This window comes from Thamnophis elegans, chromosome Z (assembly GCF_009769535.1).
Source record: "Thamnophis elegans isolate rThaEle1 chromosome Z, rThaEle1.pri, whole genome shotgun sequence".
In the NCBI taxonomy this organism is placed as follows: Eukaryota; Metazoa; Chordata; class Lepidosauria; order Squamata; family Colubridae; genus Thamnophis; species Thamnophis elegans.
The window spans coordinates 86,450,722-86,473,009 of record NC_045558.1 but is presented as its reverse complement, the minus strand read 5'-3'; the positions used below and the strand labels follow the sequence as shown (position 1 = coordinate 86,473,009).

Below are 22,288 nucleotides of genomic sequence, written 5' to 3'. Positions count from 1 at the left end.
TTAAGACACAGATGCACATCTAGATATTTTGGGTCTCGAAGTTAAACAAGAATTGTAAGAGGAAATAAGGTTATTAAAGTATTTCTCCAATCTTTGACTGAGAACATCTCTGCTGTTTTTACAGTTAATTCTTAGAGCAGCCTCATATCAAGCCACAAGTCAGAGATGGCAAACATGATATAACTATTTTGAGATTACAGTTTAGTCAGTTGTTTAGTACTGTTAAACATATGTCTGTCTACATAAACCATTAAATAAAAACCGTCAGTGTTTCTCTCCAAAAGAAGCATACTTGGGAGTCTTGCCTTCATTGGGAATTCCTTGATTTTCCATACTTGCATTCTCTGTAGTAGATTTTGACAAAAAAAATATGATATATGAGCTTTACCTATATAGCACAGAGGATTTTCATATAGCAGGAAGCAGTGGTAGCTTTGTTGCACCAAGGTAAATGAATACCCCAGAGACAAAATTCCCTTCCTCACATCTCCCTCCAGCTGCAAAGATATTTAGTGTTTTTTGTTTGTTAAATGTGCCCTTCCAAAGTAGCAGATTCAAATATTTGTTTCTATGGAAACTGTCAACTGCCAATAGCTTCTAAAACTGGGTGTTTTACACTCTCTAAACTTACTAATCATTAAGTATTTAAAGGTGAGTTAAGATGGCTAAGGAGAGAAGATGTCATAGAGACAAACAATTGCTAGGCATTTTTGAACAGTGTGCTCAAAAATTTAAGATCAAGAAATCAAAGACATTGCCAATTGATAGGTTTGGCCTTGTATGCTTTTTACTTCAGATAATTCTCTATGTGGTCCCATTAAGAGCAAAATATCAAGATTGCAAAAGAAGTGCTGGATTTCTTTTTTAAACTTAACGAACCAATTTCATTGGGATATGGCAATCTTTTAAGTTCCACTCTGTAAAGATTTTATGAAACCTAGAAGCTTGCCTCAACTTTAAAGGGTCAACTAACCACAAGATTTTTTTTTCTTCAATCACTTATTCCATTAACAGCAGTGAGAGACCTGTCCATTCCTACTTCCCTCAAGGGTCAGGTGTGGGGGAGGGGAGGCAGTTAAAAAAAAGTCCCCCAAAATCAACCTGAGGTCAAATAGTTCACCCATGGCCCTTGCTTTAATTCTCTGTTTTCTTGTTTTCATCCTTCGGTGGAGCTTCAGGGACCAAGACAACTTTCCCAACATTCTTCTTCTCTTGCATCTGCTTCATGGCATCAACCACCTGCATCAGAAGAAGGACCAGACTATTTCATTCCTTCTGCCTCAAGAAATATGACCAAGGAGAATGCATCCAAGGACATATGTCAGACTTACATTCTAAACTAGCTATACTCATTATTCTCTTTTTAATACATACTCACTGTTCACTAAAGTCACACATGACATGGAGTTTGTTTTGATAGCATCTGCCTTGAAAGAGAAGCAAGTACATGTGAGAGAGGGAGTGTTGATTAAATGACTCAGCCACTTACTTATTTGGTTACTCACTTTTTAAAATACTTTCTGTCATTAGAAGGCTAAATCTAAAATCAGTCGAAGGCTTTACACAAACTTTAACACAATTTGCCTTTTATACTTTCTTTTCGTGGTCTTTGCCCTTGAAAAGTCTGCCAGATATTTTTTTTTTAATGAATCTGCCTTCCCTCAAGCATTTAAAAAGCCAACCAAATGAATGTGATCTATATTCTGGACATTCCTGACACTATTATAAGAGTATGGCAGATGGCCAACAGACATTTAACATTCTGAAATGTTTTGGGGATAATTGCTAGGGTTGAAGTCTGTAATGATGTCAGTTCTTTGGAGGGGAATAAATTAAGCTAAAGGCAGCATTTTTTTTTATTGTGGAACACAAAATAACTCATTGGGTGACCAAGCATTCTCACCTGTTCAAAGGGCCAAACAGAATCCACCTTTGGTTTGATTTTGCCCTGATTGTAGAGAGCAGTTAGCTTGGTCACCACAGCAGCTAATACCTCCACTTCCTCCTCAAGGTAGCCCAGGTGGTAGCCACAAACTGCTTTGTTGAGATGAATCAGCTGCAAGGCATTGATGCTAAACTGATTCCACCAGGTCTTTGCCATAGCCATTAGGTTCTTCCTCTGCCCTGTTAGCAAGTTGGCTACACCTACAAAATTGAGAAATACCCTGTTTGAGATCCATTAATATAATAACTCTGGCAGCTATGCCTCGAAAACCAAAATGGCTTTTTCTTTAAATGCAAAATACTGTGGCATAGGAGCAATTCTCATTCCAAAACTGCATTCTTCTATCATGAATGTATGGCCCTTATAATTTAGTTAATAAAGTAGTTGTAAGAAGATGAGGACATTCTAGGTTACACCGATATATGTCAGTCCAACTCAATCTACCCCTACCTTCTATATAAGCAGAGGAAAGTCTATTTCTATCTCAACAGCAGAATAATACCTTGCAAGGATGGGATTTGGGGAAAGATTTTCCTTTCCCAAAGTGCACACAAATACACACACACACTTTTTTTAAATGGTTAAGGAACTGGGTTAGAAACAAGGACACTGTGAGGTCTAGCCCCACCTTAGGCACGAAAGCCAGCAGGGTGGCCTTTGGATATTTGCTTTATAGTCCATTTCACCTCACAGGGTTGTTGTTGTGGAGCAAGCAAAAGGAGGAAGCTATGTTGAATATGTTTAGCATCTTGAGTGATTTATAAAAATAATAAAGGCAGAATAAAAAAGAATCTTAAAAGAACAAATTTCACTAAAGCATCCAGCTAACCACTATTAGAGCTTTGACTTGATCCAGAAAACCAGACCTCTTGTATCATTACTTTTTGTTTGAATTTCAGAGAATGATTCTTGATATTGCAAGTGATCTCATTTAGTTATTCTCAAATTCCAGATCTAATTTTTGAGATTTAGGAGATTCCCCGACTCAACTTCTGATGAATTCCACCATCCTTTGATGGAATATTTTCTGACTCACCATAACTGACCAGCTTGCCCATTGGTTTCAGGAGGTGAAACCCTTTTGTGGTATCTGAACCTCCTAAGGGGTCCAAAACAACATCTACACCTAAAAAAGAAAAGGGGGGAAAGAAAACAGAAATTATTAAATGGAAAATTTCAATTGAAAGGAAATAAATTTCCCCACATGACATTTTCAGTTTAACCAGGTTTCAATAATTTTAATTTCATTTACTTTAATTTTATTGTTAAGTTTTGTTTAAAAAAATTAATCAGTCTCAAATACAAACTAATAATTTATTGAAATATATTATTCAGTCAACCATAAATCTGTAAGCAGAATGCCCATAACATACAATACAATAGCAGAGTTGGAAAAGACCTTGGAGGTCTTCTAGTCCTATCCCCTCCCTAGGCAGGGAACCCTATACCATTTCAGACAAATAGCTATCCAACATCTTCTTAAAGACTTCCAGTGTTGGGGCATTCACAACTTCTAGAGGCAAGTTTTTCGGTTCACTGACAAAAGGGCCAACGACAAAACCGCACTCGACTAAACCGCGGTGACAAAACCGCGTGTTCTAAAGCGCTCCGACGAATGAGCGCTGAATCGCGCCGACAACAGCGCGGCAACAAAAGCGTGCTGTAAAACTAAACCTAACCCTAATCCTAAATGTAATGCTAACCCTAACCCTAACCCTAACCCTAAACGTAACGCTAAACCTAACCCTAACCCTAACCCTAAACCTAACCCTAAACCTAACCCTAAACGTAACCCTAACCCTAAACCTAACCCTAACCCTAAGCCTAACCCTAACCCTAATCCTAAACCTAACCCTAAACCTAACCCTAACCCTAAACCTAACCCTTACCTTAACTTAAATCGCCCCTCTGTCGACTGAAATCGCCCTTCTGTCTCCGCGCTGTTGTCGGCGCGCTGTTGTCGTTCGCCCTTTTGTCGGGTCACGAGTTTTTCCACTGATTAATTGTTCTAACTGTCAGGAAATTTCTCCTCAGTTCTAAGTTGCTTCTCCCCTTGATTAGTTTCCACCCATTGCTTCTTGTTCTGCCCTCAGGTGCTTTGGAGAATAGTTTGACTCCCTCTTCTTTGTGGCAACCCCTGAGATATTGGAACACTGCTATCATGTCTCCTCTAGTCCTTCTTTTCATTAAACTAGACATACCCAGTTCCTGCAAGTGTTCTTCATGTTTTAGCCTCCAGTCCCCTAATCATCTTTGTTGCTCTTCTCTGCACTCTTTCTAGAGTCTCCACATCTTTTTTACATTGTGGCGACCAAAACTGAATGCTGTATTAAGTGTGGCCTTACCAAGGTATTAACACTTCATGTGATCTTGATTCTAAGAGCCGAGGTGGCGCAGTGGTTAGGGTGCAGTACTGCAGGCCACTTCAGCTGACTGTGATCTGCAGTTCAGCGGTTCAAATCTCACCGGCTCATGGTCGACTCAGCCTTCCATCCTTCCAAGGTGGGTGAAATGAGGACCCAGACTGTGGGGGCAAGTTGCTGACTCAATTTGCTAAAAAATTTGTAAACTGCTTAGAGAGGGCTGAAAGCCCTATTAAGCGGTATAGAAGTCTAATAAATAAATAAATAAATAAATAAATAAATAAATAAATAAATAAATAAATAAATAAATAAATAAATAAATAAATAAATAAATAAATAAATAAATAAATAACCCTCTGTTTATGCAGCTTAGAACTGTGTTGGCTTTTTTGGCAGTTGCTGCACACTGCTAGCTCATATTTAAATGGTTGTCCACTAGGACTCCAAGATCCCTCATATACTGTACCTGTGCATTTCGTTTTTCTTACCTAAATGTAGAACCTTACTCTTTTCACCATTGAATTTCATTTTATTAGATAGTGCCCAATGTTCAAGTTTCTCAAGATCCTTCTGTATCTTAAGCCTATCTTCTGGAGTGTTGGCTATTCCTGCCAGCTTGATGTCATCTGCAAATTTGATGAGCTCCCCATTTATTCCCTCATCCAAATCATTGATGAAGACGTTGAAGAATACTGGGCCTAAAACAGAGCCTTGGGGTACTCCACTGCATACTTCCCTCCATGTAGATGCAGTTCCATTGAGGACTACACGTTGAGTGCGGTTGGTCAGCCAGTTTCGAATCTATCTGGTGGTGATGGATGTATTGACATTTTTTCATACTCTATTTTTACTATACATCTATGAATAAATCTAGAGGTGCTGCCTATGATTTCAATTTTTCACTTTTTCTTTCATTATAATAATTTCAAGAAAAAAGGGAAAAAATAATGCTGATTTAAAAGCGTATAGGAATTAAATGAAGGGAACATCAATGTAAGCATTAAAATATGGATAAAACTAAATAAAAATGGAATAACTAATTCTTATGGCTAATATATTGTAATGCACCATTAAGAGCTTAACAGTAATGTAATAAATTTTATATGCCATTTCTAGCTAAAACATATCCCTACTGAAATATAAAAATGTAAAAATATGTAACAAAACTGAAATCATGACAGGAAAAAGAAAAGCTATATGTAAACATACAATAGAAAAATGCTAAAAATAATGTGTACTACATATCAGACTACATATCAGATTGAAATATAAACTCTATAACCCAGATTTGCCACAACTCCATGAATAGAATTGTAATCCAAAAGGTTTTTCAAATAAGACTGAATTGTACCTAAGATTAGATATAAACTCATTCTAGAAATCAAAGCATATTCTCACAGTTTAGTTAATTATTCTTATACAGAGGGAACAAATCTAGTAACTCTTGGATCTTAAAGTTTGCTCCCAGTTTGATATATTTTTGTTAGTCCTGATAAAGGTATGGCCTGAGCAGATTTCGGAATGAATCCACTAATCTCCATTCTTGAAAAATTAATTTAGATTGATAGCTCTACAAAGCACCACCAACTCAAGTTATTTATTTAACCTGATTTAAAAGGTGGCCCTGATTAAGCTGGGCTGCAATTATAATAAAAGTACATAAAATAACATTGGGGCTACCAACTTTGGAGAGCAACATTTCCCTAAAGGAGAGAAAGACAGTCTTTTTTAAGAACTTGAAGTGACTTGCTCCATCCCATCCCTTTATTCAGCCTATACTAACCTTTGGGACAAATTTTCCGGACTTCAGCCACATAATCAGCTGCCCGGTAATCAATAGGGTGAGTCACCCCATTCTCTTTGAGGGCCTCATGCTTGGAAGCAGATGCTGTGCCAAAAATGGTGATGTTTTCCATGGTTTTGCAGAGTTGGACGGCTGCAGTTCCCACACCACCTAGAGAGAGGGGAAAATGCGTCAAGTGAGTAATGAAGAAGGCCCGCAAGCCCCTCCCCCAAAATGTGGAAGTTTTCCATTCATTAAGAGTCAACATGGGTTATCCTCACTAAACTTAGATGTTTCCATGTAACTTAATCAAAGTTAAATTAATGGAAGATGTTCTCAGTAGTACCATAAAATGGGCAAAGCATGAAGACAGTGTTAACACAAGAAAGGGTATTTGATACTGTTTAATAGTCCTGACTATCTCCCCACCATAATCCCTGAGAGCTGGATAGATTGCAAGTGAGTAGAACTCTTTTGAGTAAGAACAGGCATCCAGCTGCTATTGGATCAATTCCATTTCATTTCTGACCTTTGGCCAGCAAGGTCAGTTTCTGGTGCATATTACATGTTACAAATAACATACCACATGTTACATTCTTATATAACATAAACTGAACAGATGGCTGTATTTGCACAACAAACTAAAGCAAAAAGAGGCAACTTTGGGGGCTGGTAACATACCTAGAACTTTAAAATGCCTGAGGTCCACTAATAAATAGCTGCTTATGATAGGCTTAGCCAATCATAATACATTAAGCTTAAACACTGTGGCTAGTGTTTTTCTTTGCAATATATCAGATTCCATTAAAAATAATAAGGGAAGCTTTATTTAAAAAATAGTGCAAATCAGGGGGCCTAATGTATACCAAGAAAAGGTACCAAACAGCTTATCTCTATGTCATGATTTGCTTAGTTACCGGTAACCCAATAGCCAGGTTCTCACAATATACTGAATTGTTAACTATGGTAACCACAATGGCTATGGGCTAACCACAAACTATACAACTATGTATTAGTTTTGTATCATGCAATATTATAAATCCAATGATTGTGCCTTATAATTGTTTTCTCCCATAATATTATATAGAAACAGGCCATTATGGTATGTTCAACAAGCCAAATTTAAAAGAAACTAAGCCTCAGAATGAGGTAGCAATGTTTCTGTGACCAAGGGCCATATGCCACATTCTTTGACAGTACACATATAAGAGTGATGCTAGGTATATAGAGTTTTTTAAACTATTAAATGGCTTTTGTAAAATGGATATCAGTATTTATATATGTTTCCATCTCAAAATGGGATGACTTTGCCATCTGTTTTTACCCATTAAAATCACAAAGAGAGAATGTTTAGGGGGAAATTGCTATGGGGATTCAAGATTGCCCATCCAACTTAACACCATTATGAACCCAATGTATGACTAGGGAAAAATAGTTTTCCAATCCCACTTCCCCATGAAATTTATGATGGCTGGCTTTATACAAGTACTCCTCAACTTAAACCACAACTGGGACCAGAATTTCCACTGTTAAGAATGCCCAGTGTTATGATCTTTTCTGCCATGATTGCTAAGTGAATTCCTGCAGTTGTTAAGTGGATTGTGTGGTCATTCAACTTCCCACATTGACCGGGCTTATCAGAAGCCAGCTGGGGAGGTCACAAATGAAGGTAACATAATCCAGAGGATGCTGCAACTGTCATAAATACATTCTGTATGCCAAGCATCCACATTTTGATCACATGACCATGGCGATGCTGCAAGAGTCATAAGTGCAAGACATGATTGTAAGTCACAATTTTTTCAATGCCATTATAACTTCAGTCACTAAATGAATAGTTTTAAGTCAAGGACTATCTGTAGATTATGTACACTCTTGATTTTTAAACAATGTTTAGTGAATAAGCCATAAGTAGCTGATTCACAGAGCATTCTAAGTCATAAACCATAATTTAAAAACTGAATTCTCATGAATCAAAAATAAAGTTACTTTGGTACCACAAATGTATAAATCCAATTTATATGAACTTATGCCAGATATATTTTCATAATGTGACTTGTTTCATTTGTATCTAAGATACGTTAATACCATTTTCCCCCAAAAGTAGGACAGGATCTTATTTTATTTTGACCCCCGAAATAAGCGCTTGGCTTTATTTTCTGGGAGGTCCTATTATTTTTGAGGTGCAGGAGGCAAGCGAGCATCCTCACCTCATGGCTGCTGTTGTGATGGGGAGGGCTTATTTTCAAGGGAGGGCTTATTTTAGTGCCTGCACTCAAAAGCTTGATTGGGCTTATTATCTGGGGAGGTCTTATTTTGAGGGAAACAGGGTACCTTTTATCTAAAAATCTCTCAAAAAGATGCACAAAAAATAAAATACTTGCCAATAAATGTCCCAACAGTATAATCAATTGAAAATAACAGAGGTAAAATTTTTCACCACGCAAGCACTCTGAAAGGTGGGATATATGGTACAGGTAATCCTCAATTTATGAGCACAATGGAGCTCAAAATTTATATTGCTAAGCAAGGCAGTTGTTAAATAAATTTTGCCCCATCTTATGACCTTTCTTGGCCCAGTTGTTAAATAAATCACTATAACTGTTAAGTTAGTAACACAGTTGTTAAGTGACTCTGGCTTTGATTTTGCTTGTCAGAAAATTACAAAAGATGATCACATGATCCCACGACACCACAACCATCTTAAATTAGTCAAGCATCTGAAATTTGATCACATAACCATGGAGATGCTACAACAGTCATAAGTGGGAAAAATGGTCACAAGTCACTTTTTTCAGTGCTGTTGTAACTTCAAAGGTTCACTAATCAATCTGTTGTAAGTCGAGGGCTACCTATAAACCTAACACATGAGTGTAAATACATTAGTATTGTAGAGCAGGAGAAGACTTCAAAGTCCATGTTGGAAGTGACTTTTGCCTCAAGCACATTAGCAATACACTGCAAGAACAGTAGGACAGGTTTTGTTACCTGCTGCCATGTGGACAAGGACACTCTGGCCAGGGCGCAGATTGCCAAAATCAAAGAGAACCATGTAGGCAGTGATGTAATTGACCAGAAAGGCAGCTGCTTCCTCAAAGCTCATGCCTTCCGGCATGGGAAAACTCTGATTGGCTTGGACTGTCACAATTTCTTGCCAGAGACCTGACCGGGCCATAATCATCACCTTATCACCAACCTAGCAAAAAAAAAAAAGATAATTGTGAAAACTAGGACACTCAACACAAATTCAGGATTATGAAAGGCTAAATTTGAATAGATCTCAAGCTACCCACTGCAGAGTTCCAGGCAACTTTTATAAATGCAAAGCTTGTCCCATGTCTTTTATACCCTTACGGTGAGACCTCCATGAACAGGATGCCATCCCATTTACAAGTCAGTGCAAGAATCTGCTTCATGTTAGGCATATGCTTGAACACTAGATGGCAAATTTTAGAATAATCCTTGGCTAGCTCTATACTAAATATTAAGAAAAAGCATATATAAGGATCATGTGAGTAACTTTGACCTGAGGTTTCTCACTGGAATCTTTTTCAAAAAGGCTTTAATTCAAGAAATCCACCTTTTCTCTTGAAAACTCTTTGAATATTTGGTTGACTCCTTGAACATTTCCTCAAGAGAAGCAACTGACGCTCTTGGGTGATGTATAATATAAAGAGGCATCCTAAAATTAGCTGATCATTCTTCCATTAAAAGGTCCTGCTGTATTTTAAACTAGAACCATGTGATCAGCTAATAGTATATATTTGAAAACAAGTCTGCAAGTTTTAACTAGATAGATTTAAAATAGTGCTTCTCAACATTGACAACTTAAAAGATATGTGGACACAACTCCCAGAGTTTCCCAGCTTAAAACCAATCAAGCATCTAGCTTGAATGCTAGCATGGACAAGTTCTTTGCTTCTTGCTCATGCTACCTAACAATGGCAGGGTGCAAGGGTTTCTGGAGGTGACCGTGCAAACAATACATCTTTCTGGCAACATTTCCAGATTTCCGCCAGCTCACCATTGGAAAAAAACACCACCGTTTCCTCTGCAGAGAGGAAATCCTGTGTTTATTTGGCTCTGGTATCTGGAAAAAGTGTGATGCTGAGGCCCTTCACCTTCTCATGAACTGCTGTCTTCAAATAGCAAATTTCACCCTTGACCAAATAAATAAAAGTTGGACTCCAGAGCTACATATATTCTGTTTAGTATATAGCTATGTAAATTTATGAAAGTTATAGTGTTTGGAGTTTGTCAGAATTTATTGATGTAAGGCTGCATTTCATAAACCCACTGTCAACGCTCGAGAGGTTTACTGCAATGCACTCTGCATTGGACTGCTGTTTGAGCATTTGGAAGAAACAAGCTCAGTATCAGTGCACCCATGTGACATCTCTACTTCAAGAGCTGTGTTAGTTACCAGGAGCAGCTCCATGTGCTGGTTCTGCTAGTTTTTCAATGAAGGTGAAGATTTGAGAAGTTGGTTTTCAAGGTATCAGAGTATTATAACTCCCTCAATTTCTCTCTACATCAGTCAGGAGTTGTAATTCAACATTTGAAGAGCTGCAGACTTCCCACCCTTAGTTAGAATATTATCTTGTTTCCAACTGGGTGTGGAAAAAAGTGGTTGGGCCTGCTTCAGTCATATATGTCAATGTCCCTCCAGATAATTAGAATTACAATTTCCAGAATTTCCAACTGGAAGGCAGCAATAAGAACTATTACTACAAATATAGTTTTTTCTCAACCTACTGTACAGAGCACTGCCAAAATAGAAAGAAAACACAGTTCAAATGATAGCATTATTGCTGAAATGATGAGCATTATTTAAAAGCCTATTTTTTAAGAACTTTTGTGAATTTGATTTATTAAACACAGCAAAGGCAAGGCATTAGGAAAAACAGCACTCAATCTTCATTCAGTTGTATTTCCTTCTGGTTAATGGGGCACTTTTCTACAGATATTTATTGCTGAAGTATGCAGAACAATACCAATATTTCTTTTCCTGTTCGTTGATTTCTTTTTAAAGAATTTAAAAAGATTTTCTGCATTCATTTGTTCAAAACATTATTTACATGATGTTTTTCCCAGGAAGAATACAACTTGTGAAAAGTATTTCCTACTACATAAACATACCTAGTATCTCCTTTATTATTTTTAATTTTAATGTAATTATTTGGGAAGCAATATTTGAATTATCTCCTGTAAATCTATGGCTTTTTTCTCTTAACAATTTGCTACTTTACTTACAAACTTGTAAGCCTATAACTTTAAAAGACTTACAAGCAGGGGCGAAATCAACTTACCTTCACTACTGGTTCGCAAATGTGAGTGCGTATGCACTCACTTTGCTCACTCGTGCCACTCCCGTACATTCGCAGGACATTCCGCACATGTGCAGAGTGTCAAAAATGGGACGTGATGACGTCCAGGTGGGTGGGTGGGGCCTCCTGCCACCACTACCGGTTCACTTGGATAGAACCGGCTGCATTTCACCACCGCTTACAAGCCATAAAAGCAGATTCAAAAAATGGATTTAGTATGTCTTGAAAGAATTTATCTCTCTATGAATTCTCAGATACACTACATTTCTTTCAAAACATTTCCAAATTAACTTTAATATAATAAAACAATATCAATTTCTGGGACTGGTCTTGATAGCTAGATTTATGCAGAAAGGAAGAATCAGTAGTTCTATAAAAACATATTGCTGAAAAAAATATCAAAATTCAGGGCCAAGGACTAATTAAGATAAGAGAGAAATGGAAAATCAAGGGATGGGGAATGAAACAGTGATTGGAAATTTGAACAAGCTATTTCTATAATGCAATATTTTATTGCAAGGCCTACTTGCAATGTGATTAGTGACTGCAAGCACAGAGAAGACAATAAAACATACACCAGAATGAATCTGTCTATTCTACTTCCACTGAAGACCAGATTAAGACAATGCCCTACCCTTTAAAAAGTAAGCGGCAGAAATAATTACTAAATGCCAAGGAACTTTGTCTGAGATCTGCTACCTGTTTTCCCAGCATGATGCCAATTTGCCAGACTAATCTTACTGCATTTTTCGACAAAGTGACAAAATTAGTGGACCAGAGGAATGCCGTTGATATAATTTACTTGGACTTCAGCAAGGCATTTGATAAAGTAGACCATAAGGTACTACTAGATAATGTAGAAGAATGTGGGTTGGACAGCATCACCACCAGATGGATTTGTACCTGGCTTACCAACCGCACTCAACATGTAGTCCTCAATGGAACTGCATCTACATGGAGGGAAATATGCAGTGGAGTACCCCAAGGCTCTGTTTTAGGCCTAGTACTTTTCAACGTCTTCATCAATGATTTGGATGAGGGAATAAATGGGGAACTCATCCAATTTGCAGATGACACCAAGAAGGCAGGAAGAGCCAACACTCCAGAAGAGAGGCTTAAGATACAGAAGGATCTTGACAAACTTGAACATTGGGCACTATCTAACAAAATGAAATTCAATGGTAAAAAGAGTAAGGTTCTACATTTAGGCAAGAAAAACAAAATGCACAGGTAGTATAGGTGGTACCCTGCTCAATAGTAGTAACTCTGAGAGGGATCTTGGAATCCTAGTGGACAACCATTTAAATATGAGCCAGCAGTGTGCAGCAGCTGCCAAAAAAGCCAACACAGTTCTAGGCTGTATAAACAGAGGGATAGAATCAAGATCACGTGAAGTGTTAATACTACTTTATAATGCCTTGGAAGGCCACACAGCATTCAGTTTTGGTCGCCACAATGTAAAAAAGATGTGGAGACTCTAGAAAGAGTGCAGAGAAAAGAAACAAAGATGATTAGGGGACTGGAGGCTAAAGCATATGAGGAACAGTTGCAGGAACTGGGCATGTCTAGTTTAATGAAAAGAAGGAGTAGGGTCGACATGATAGCAGTGTTCCAATATCTCAGGGGCTGCCACAAAGAAGAGGGAGTCAAACTATTCTCCAAAGCACCTGAGGGCAGAACAAGAAGCAATGGGTGGAAACTAATCAATGAGAGAAGCAACTTAGAACTGAGGAGAAATTTATTAATATTCCAGGCATTCTAACAAAGACTTGCCTTCCTGTGAGAATACAACACATGTATTACAACTGGATTGAATTTCAGTTGCTATTGCATATATCTAGATGAGGATTTCATTGTGCAATTGCCCTTGCCTCAATCACATTTTATAGGTGGTCTAGACAACATGGCCTTATGCTTATTACTTTTTTACATGTGACCATCATTTTTTTCACCTTTCTCCTAACTACAGAAAAACAATTTAGGATCTCTAACATTGCCATGTAAAATTCATTTCAAGAAGCCAGAGACTGTTAGTGCTAGGAGACCTTCATCCTAAAGCATAATTTTAGATACATTCTTACAATATGCTAAACAAGTTTATGGCTTGCCTTGACATTTCAGCTAAATGTGAAAGATACTTATTAAAGTGTAGAGCCTTCTGAAATCTTAATTTCTTTTAGCCATGATACTGCCTGCATGTCACAGCTACAGCAAATAACCGAGTAATTACTTCTCCTTCTGGTCTCTAGGAATAAAGCAGAAATAGTGATAAATATTTACTAGTGTTTACTTATCCGGATTCTTTGTCACTTTTTCTTTGGGGTAAGTATTGTCTATTTGGAAAATAAGATGCTCATAAAAGAATTAGCCTTTCCTTGTGGATAGTGGCTCCCATATGAATCAGACCATAAACAAGTGTATTTTTGCTCCATAAACAGAAAAGTTAATTGAAAATAAGATCTGTCGAGGCTACTGCAAATGTCACCTGGAAAGGGATGATTTGCACATACACTGATGGCCATGTTTTGCTGTGGCATTTGGGCTATATAACCTGCCTGCAAACATCAAGCTAGAAAAGAGCCAACTAATATAGGGATGTGTGCAAATACAATTGGTGTGATTAGCTTATGGTTCGGTGCATTGTGCAAGTCCATAAAACTTGGCTAATTGGGAAAACAATGATTAACCATTGTTAGCATTAGCTTCTTCTGCATCTGCAGGCTGTGGCAAAGTACATTAATCATTGTTAACACTAAATGTAGTTTAGCATTTCTTTCCACAGCTCATAACAACAAATACATTTATTTAATTCTCAAAAGGCTTTGCTACATTAAAATTACACATACTGATACAAAGATGCTTTTAGGGAATCCTCAGGCTCCTATGTTATTTTTTCTCTTAACCTCCTTCACTATCACAGCAAGCAGCAGATCGGTTTGGGAGGAACTTCAGAAATAATTATTTCTGTGGTATATGAAAAAAACAAAAGGTTAAAAGTTATGGTATTTATCTAGTTACTTATCAAGCACACCTAAATTATATTAAAGTAATCAAAATAATTTTACAATCCCCAAGGCTCACAACTTTTGAGCACCCCTAATGTTTGGACATTGAAAGTTGAAAATGTTGACATGCCCTAAATCTGAAATCAATTATAGTGTTGTGTATTATCTAGTTTTTCCAAGGGAAAAAATATTTGTTCTGAACCTCAAACGTACTGTACATGTTTTGGCTTACCATATAAAGATGTTCTGTCTCTGCTCTATTACAGTTCTCTATCATATTTTAAGATATATTCTTTTACACACATCTTTTAAAAACTAAAATACAAGTTTAGTATTTATGCAATATTATGGACAGATTATCTCGGATGTAGGTTAACAGAACAGAATAACAAAGTTGGAAGGGACCTTCAAGGTCTTCTAGTCCAACCACCTGCTCAAGCGGGAGACAAGTGGCCTCTTTTTAAAAGCCTTGAATGACAAAGCACTCTCTATATCTGAAGACAAGCTGTTGCACTGGTTAATTGTTAGGAAATTTATCCTTAGTTCTAATTTGCAACTCTCCTTGATTAGTTTCCATTCCATCCATTGTTTCTTGTCTTGCCTTCTCGTGCTTTAGAAAATAGGTGATCCTTGAATGTTAGAACTAGGTTTTCTGTATCTCTTTGCTATCATTTACCACTCATCTAGAGTTTGGCAGCCTGTGGCAGCTCTGCACTGGGGGATTGTTCTCCCATTCGTTCAACTTCAGTATGAAGGTAGACCACCAAACATTTTAAAACAATATCTCTATATACCATTGCTTTTGTCTTATCCCACTTCAACGTAGGGATGGGCCTAAATTCATCTTCAACTATCTGTGACTTTGTATTTTTTTCTGCCACAAGGCTATCAGATTATATCATCACCATAAAATGCTGTGGACATGCCAAGGTTGTTTTTCCTGCAGACTAGTGATGCCCCACAGCCAGTTGATTCCATCAATCATTTGTTCCACATGAGAACCAGACGGTCTAAGCTAAAATAGTACATGTTAACATGCTGTGATATATTATTGGCCACCCATTTATCACTGTCTGTGATAAAATGGGCTACCAATAAATTTAATAAATAATTGAACATGGTTGTGAGGAGTAGCCCTTACCCCTTTATAAACTCTGCTAACAATTCAGTAAATTATTATTATATTTGCTTTCAATATAAATGCCCACATGGCAGTTTGAAAGCATGCAAATGCAAGTAGATTAATAGATACCACTTTGCTGGGAAGATAACAGGGTTCTATGCATCTTTTGTGTACAGCAGTGATGGCGAACCTATGGCACACGTGCCAGGGGTGGCATGCAGCGCCCTCTCTGTGGGCCCATGAGCCGTCACCCCAGTTCAGATCTGCTGCACATGCGCGCATGCCTCCCATCAGCCAACTGGTCTTTGAGTCTCTGCTGTGCCTGTGCATGGGGAGTGCGGGAGGTACTCATATATGAATGGGGGAGGGGCACTTGCATAGGGGCTACATGCCATTATATTTTCAGGGGTGCGCACATTTGTGTGTGCTTTGGGCACTAAGTCCGGAAAAGGTTAGCCATCACTGGTGAATAGCCATGCTCTCCACATGATCACGAAATTGTCTTTGGACAATGCTGGCTCCCCCTGCCAAGAAACAGAGATGAGCAATGTGCTCTACAGTTGGACATGACTTATAGGAAACCCTTTACCTTTTTGCTTTCACCAAGTATAGTTATGCTGACCACGTTTCTACATTCAGACCACCATATCTCACCAATCTAAATTAGAAGTTTGTAATTTCATTTTCACAATCTTGCCAGGGATGAAGGAAAGTAGGAACTCAAAGACTGTTTTCCATTCATATTTATTTCCAGAGTCAAATAGTGATTTAGACTAGGTTAAATCTAAACTAACCCCCCCCCCCGTGTTATTTACCCTATGCCTAATAAGAACAGTGTATGGTAAAAATTAGGCACCTAAGAGAGGGAATGTATAAAATACACCTCCCCCATATCTATTAAGTCTGAAAAGTGTGTTCTTCATGGACAATCCATCCCAATATACAAGTCTGTTTTCTAGCTTGTCTGGGATGATAAGGGCAACATTAGAGTTATGTAGCATTTTAGGGAAGAAGTGCTTCAAAGTATACATATCCTGTTAGCAGTTGCTTAAACTTGCCATGGTTTCCTTCTTTGATTCTGCCGCAATAGAAGATTAATAAAGTGGTTGTATGATTCCAGAAAAAAATATGATTGCTTTCAAAAAATTGATGTATTATGTGACTCTTTCCTACATATTCCAATAATCTCTCTGTGTTTGATTTATAGAACTCCATAGCCTAACAGACAGGCATGGTTTGGAGGGTACAAACCTGAAATCCCACAAAGCAAAAAGGCAGCAGGATAAAGACTGATCCTGTAACTAATACTTTTTTATTGAAAAGCTTCTAGTTACCTTAATTTCATGATGTCTACATACGTACAAATACATATATGTCTAGGAAATAAATTAGATTGCCAAAGATTTCAGAATGTATAGTAACTAAGTAACAAACAAGACACAGCTTCTAAACATCCTAGGATTGTACTGCTAAAATTTTGGGGCAATGCAACTGAATTTTCTTTTTTAAATTTGTACTTCTTTTTTTTTAATGAAGACAGAAATGGCAAGCCAATCACGCTCATTTCGACTCTTAATCCTTTCCCATAACCCCCTCCCCCTGAAGATTACACACTATATGAAATTTGGACGCAAAAATAATTAAGGAATTTTCTTTTATTTTCTTTTGAAGAGTTGTAATGGGAGCATGAGGCCCCTGAAAGATAAAATACTCCCTTCTCCACTCTTAACTGCATCCCTAATTTAGAAAAACACATACACACTAAAATTGCCAAATTTTAGCAGCAAAATGGATTAATATTAGCAATATATTTTAGACCATTTTGGAGAGCATGGAGGTGGTGAAGGACAGAAATGACAGGGATTTTCCTGCTGTTGTTCTAGCCAACTTCAAGCCATGAAAAAAAATCTGAATTTTTTTTCAGTGCAATATCATTCCATTACTAGAAGCATCACTATGGCCTTTCAACAGGTTGTTAGGCTGAGTTGTGCCCTTCACACCATTACAAGTTGCCACCCCAAACAATATTCACTAATATTTTAATGTTCTGATCCAATTTAGCCAGAGGTGGGTTCCTACTAGATTGGCCCGGTTCAGCTGAACCAGTAGCAGTATGCCGGCCTGGGTCACAGAACCAGCAGTGACCCAGGCTGGACACGCCTCTGAAACAGTTCCCTGGTTGCCACCGTTACCACCGCCATCTTGTTTTTTAGTTCTGTGCAAGCACAGAACAATTTCCATTGAGCTGCATGTGTGCGCACAGCACACATCCAACTGGCCAGAACCCACCCCTGAATTTAGTTTGATTGGAATATTCCATGGGATTATTCCCTTCTCTTGTAAATGAAACAAAATTTTAAAACCTTGCCATTTTTAAAAAAATACAGAGATCAAACACTTTAGAAATTCCCCAAACTGGCATTTCCAGATTTATTCAATTATAAATCTTAGTCCCAATCAGGATTATCATTAGTAGATAATTTGAAAGGTATCTAGGTGTGTCATATTGGTACGTCCAGCCTTTGTTCTGTGCCAGTCTTGTTCAACCAAATCGGCTGAAATGCCACATCTTCTTCTTACAAATCTCCCTTAATATCCTGCTCAATAGAGAACAATAGCATGAGGCAGGACCTTTGAGGACTGCGTAGAATCCCTGCCAATTAAATAGTTGTGAGATAGATTGAAGCTTTTCAAGTTCTGAACAGAAACCAGCAAAATGATTTTCCTATTTCAAGGGTAAGATTGATATCAGGTCTTAGTTAACTGCAAAGAAAATAGCTGCTCATGAAATGTCTTCCTGTAGGTGGCAAAAAAACACTGCCCCTTATGAAATCCAGTCCTCCTTAAACAGTTGGTTGATCATTCTGTACATAATCTATGTAAAGAAATTGTTAAATTTTATTAACACTGGTTTGCAAAGAAAAGCAGTCTTAATTCTTCAAAAGATCTAATTTTTAATTGGCTATTTAACTCTGCCTGGGAACAAGTCTACATCAATAAATGCATGCATTGGCAGGTTCTTAACCTGTAAATCAAACTGTTTAGAAAGTCAAGCTTCAAAAGTTAATGAAAGGAAATAGATTTGTGTTTAAAGAGACATTCAGGGATATGTTTGATAGGAGGAAGGTAATACAGTTGTGAAATTTCTTAGGCATGATCTACATTTGTCCAATATGAAAATATAGCAATTAGACAAGAACTAGGAACACCAGTTTACAATTGACCTTGTACCTATCAGAGTAATGTATCTGTCCAGGTATTATCGTATTTTTGAAGTATAAGACGCACCGGAGTATAAGATGTACCAAGGTTTTGAAGAGGCAAATTAAAAAAAAGTAGGTAGATAGATAGAGGGAGAGAGAGGGAGAAAAAGAGAGAGAAATACAATAGGTAGGTAGGAGGAGAGAGAGAGAAATAGAGAGAAAGAAATACATTAGGGAGGGAGGGAGAGAGTGTATGTAGGTAGATTGGTAGGTAGTGGGATATATATAGAGAGAGAAATAGAAAGAGATAGAGAGAGATAAATACAGTACGCAGGTAGGGGAGAGAGAGAGAGATTAGGTAGGTAGCTAGAAGGATAGAGAGAAATAGAGAGAGAGAAATACAATAGGTAGATAGGGAGAGAGAATAGGTAGGTAGGTAGGTAGGTAGGTAGGTAGGTAAGTAAAGGTAGAGAGAGAGAGAAATACACTAGATAGGTAGGTGTTTCTGCTGGCACTTGATCAATGCAATTCTCATCAATCAATTAAAGAGCTTTCCAAAAGAAAAAAAATACATTTTTGCATTCTGCAAACCTGTTTTTCCCCCAAAAAGGCATGAATAGCCTTGGGGGGGGGCTTGCAGAGTGCTCCTGGGGGAGGGGCAAAAATGAACAAAAATGGCTTGTTTTTCATCAAACCAAATTTCATGAATAGCCTTATGGAGGCTTATAGAGTGCTGCTGGGGGCTGGGAGAGGACAAAAATGGCCCATTTCTTATTCATTTCTGCTCTCCCCAGCCCACAGGAGCTCTCTGAAAGTCTCCATAAGGCAATGCACAGCCATTTTGGTGAAGGGGCGGAGCTTTGGGAGGCAAAAATGCTGTATTTGGTGCATAAGACGCACCCAGATTTTCAGCCTCTTCTTTTGAGGAAAAAAAGGTGCATCTTACATTCCGAAAAATACGGTACTTTTTGGCATATCCAGACTCATCAAAGGGTTGTTACAAGACAAAAATGACTAAGAAGAAAGGCCCATTGCCTCTCCCATTCCCCACTGCCACGCCATCTTATTTAATTAATCAGTGGCTTTTAAAAAAAAAACACTTAGAATCTTTGCAATTGCCCTTGGGTTAAAGCAGAAACAGGGGCCAAGTCCAGTTTTCTTTACTCCACCCACCCCCATTTAAAGCAGATTAGATATGCTTCAAGCTTGTTTTACAACACATGATTTATGAACTCAGATAAGAAGTACAGTGAAAGCACATTGTGCTTCAGCTTAATAACTGGGGATGCTCCCAAAAGAAAAGGAGCGGGGAGCAGATGTAGATGATGTAGACACAGTTGTAATCCTTGAATTCCTCCCAGAGGGAACAAGGGGAACCTCCCAGAGTTGAATACCCTATGCAATTTCTAATGAGTGAGAGAGTGAGTGAATATGGGTGTCAATATTTCCTTGTGTTTCAGGTTGAACAGAGGCACTGAAAAACAATCCAGAGATTAAACTCTTGGGAAGAAAAAGCATCACTATACCATATAGCTTGTGAGAAAACTGAGAAAAGATATTGATGCTAGAAATACAAAATTCTACAAATAGGTAATGTGAAAACCTGCATCCTGATCCCAATGGCAGGCCATTTCCTGTTCTATAACCAGGCTGAGAAGGGCTCTCTTGAGTCAAGGGTTGACAGCTCTGCCCACTGCATCCCACCCTTTTGGGCAAGGCTGAGAGCTCCAGGCTTTGGAGTGGGTTGGGCAAAAGTTCACTGTTGCAGCAGGGCTTCAGCTGGATTTGTATTTCAAAAAGCTTCTGAATCCCTTTTTAGGATAAGCCCCATCCACCTTCATTCAGTGGCTAAGATGAGTAATGATATAGTTCTTCTTCACCCAATATCCCTGTGCCCCCACGTATCTTCAAAGGATTAAGCTAGAGGCCAAGGGAAGCCAGGGACAAAAACCGCATCCCTTTAAGGAAGCAAAATGTCCTGGTGGTCATCAAAGATTGGTCAGTTTCCAAAAATGTCTCCCATAGTAACCATCACCCACTTCCCAGCCTTTAGCAAGAGAGATCCTAGAATTCTATCTTCTGAATCTATTCCCTCACTTCTGGATGGCCCTAGTTTAGCAAGGAGGCCAAGACAGATTATGTTGGCTGGCTGAGAAGTCTGACATCTCATTGTCTTAGCAAGGAAGCCCACACCCACTTTTCTGCCAGTTACAAGGGCAAAGATACTTCTATCCTTCGACCCACCTCTTAATCCACAGGGTGGGGCCCTTAGTCAGTTTTACACATTTTCTTTCTTCTACAACTCACATTTAGATTTTGTGTGTCTCTCACACACACACACACACCCTTTAGACCCACAAGTCTCGGTCTTCCCAGCACTGCAGGCCGTTTCCCGACCGCCTCGAGGTACCCCACCCATTTTCTTGCACCTAAATATCGGGATAGTGACTACTCCCACCATCCATCTTTCTGCCTCTCAGTCATTTCCGATTAGGATGGGCAGCCGTTATTCGCAGCCGCGGCGCAAAAAATTGCTGCCAACCACTCCCCGCGTCTGAATCTTGCAGACACGCTGGCCAGGGCGTGGTGGCCTACGTCTGTTGTGCGCCGAGAACACTTTACCCACCTTTGGGCTGGAGACGCCCTCGCCCACGGCCAGGACGATTCCCGCCGCCTCCATGCCAGGGCTAACGGGCGGCGAAGGAAGCCTCTCGTAGAGCCCTTGGCGAGCCAGCAGGTCAGCAAAATTGAGCCCGCAGGCCCGGACCTGCACGCAAACTTGGCCAGCGCCCGGACTGGGTTCCGCTTGAGGCAGCTGCCGAATCTGCACCTTCACCTTCTCGTAACCACCAAAGCCCGTGAGCACCAGTGCTCTATACGGGCGACCAGAAGCAGTGGTACTGGTAGAAACGGCGGGAGCCTCCTCTGATGTCCCTTCAGCAGCCTTTCCCTCCCAGCCAGTCGCTGTTGCCTCCACCACTGCTCCTTCGTTCTGCTGCTGCTCTGCGGGAGGAGCAACGGTGCTGGTTTGAGGGGCTCCCGCATCTTCTCCGACAGTTTCTTCTCCGGACATGGCGGCTTCTTGGGCACTAGCAGCTAGTGGTGCGCATACACTAGGAGGAGGAAGAGGAAGAGGAAGAGGAAGAGGAGAAGGCGCGGCCGACCAGATGCACTAAGCAGCTGTAGGTCGCCTGCAAAACCTGGAGCTGGAAGTTAACGCTAGCTGGATCTAATTTAGTATGCTGAGTTGGAAAACGCGGAATGGAAAACAGAATCGATGGCTCCACCTAGAAAGACTTGCCCGCCTGACTTTTCGTCAGCGGATCCAATACGCCCACCATCTCCTTGTTCAGAAAGCGAGGCGGAGACTAGTAGGGCTGGGAGTGCCCGGCAGAAACAAAGTGAAGTGCGTGCTTGTTTTTTCCATAGTTCCCCTGAGCATAATAGGATCATTCCCAAGTAAAATCGCACGTAGCATCGCAGATGTATAACCAGATTTAATGCGCGTGTTTTTAGACCGAGATTCTTCTAAGCAAATA

General features: G+C 39.1%; 1 protein-coding gene across 1 annotated transcript; it reads right to left on the bottom strand.

Annotated features, from left to right (window-relative positions):
- Positions 1-314: 314 nt before the first annotated feature.
- VAT1 (vesicle amine transport 1) lies at positions 315-22,057 on the bottom strand. The gene is made up of 6 exons (XM_032235064.1): positions 21,376-22,057; positions 9,080-9,287; positions 6,092-6,262; positions 2,982-3,071; positions 1,904-2,145; positions 315-1,239 (listed from the first exon to the last, which is right to left on the bottom strand). The coding sequence occupies exons 1-6, from the start codon at positions 21,820-21,822 to the stop codon at positions 1,135-1,137; spliced, it is 1,263 nt and encodes a 420-aa protein (XP_032090955.1). The 5' UTR covers positions 21,823-22,057; the 3' UTR covers positions 315-1,134.
- Between the last annotated feature and the right edge of the window lie 231 nt (positions 22,058-22,288).

Excerpts from the sequence above, each read along its gene's own strand:
- VAT1 (XM_032235064.1), bottom strand. The coding sequence starts at position 21,822 with ATGTCCGGAGAAGAAACTGTCGGAGAAGATGCGGGAGCCCCTCAAACC. Across the intron at positions 6,263-9,079 it reads CCTTGTCCACATGGCAGCAG|GTGGTGTGGGAACTGCAGCC; the intron begins GTAACAAAACCT and ends CCCTCTCTCTAG. Across the intron at positions 1,240-1,903 it reads CTGTTTGGCCCTTTGAACAG|GTGGTTGATGCCATGAAGCA; the intron begins GTGAGAATGCTT and ends CTTCTGATGCAG.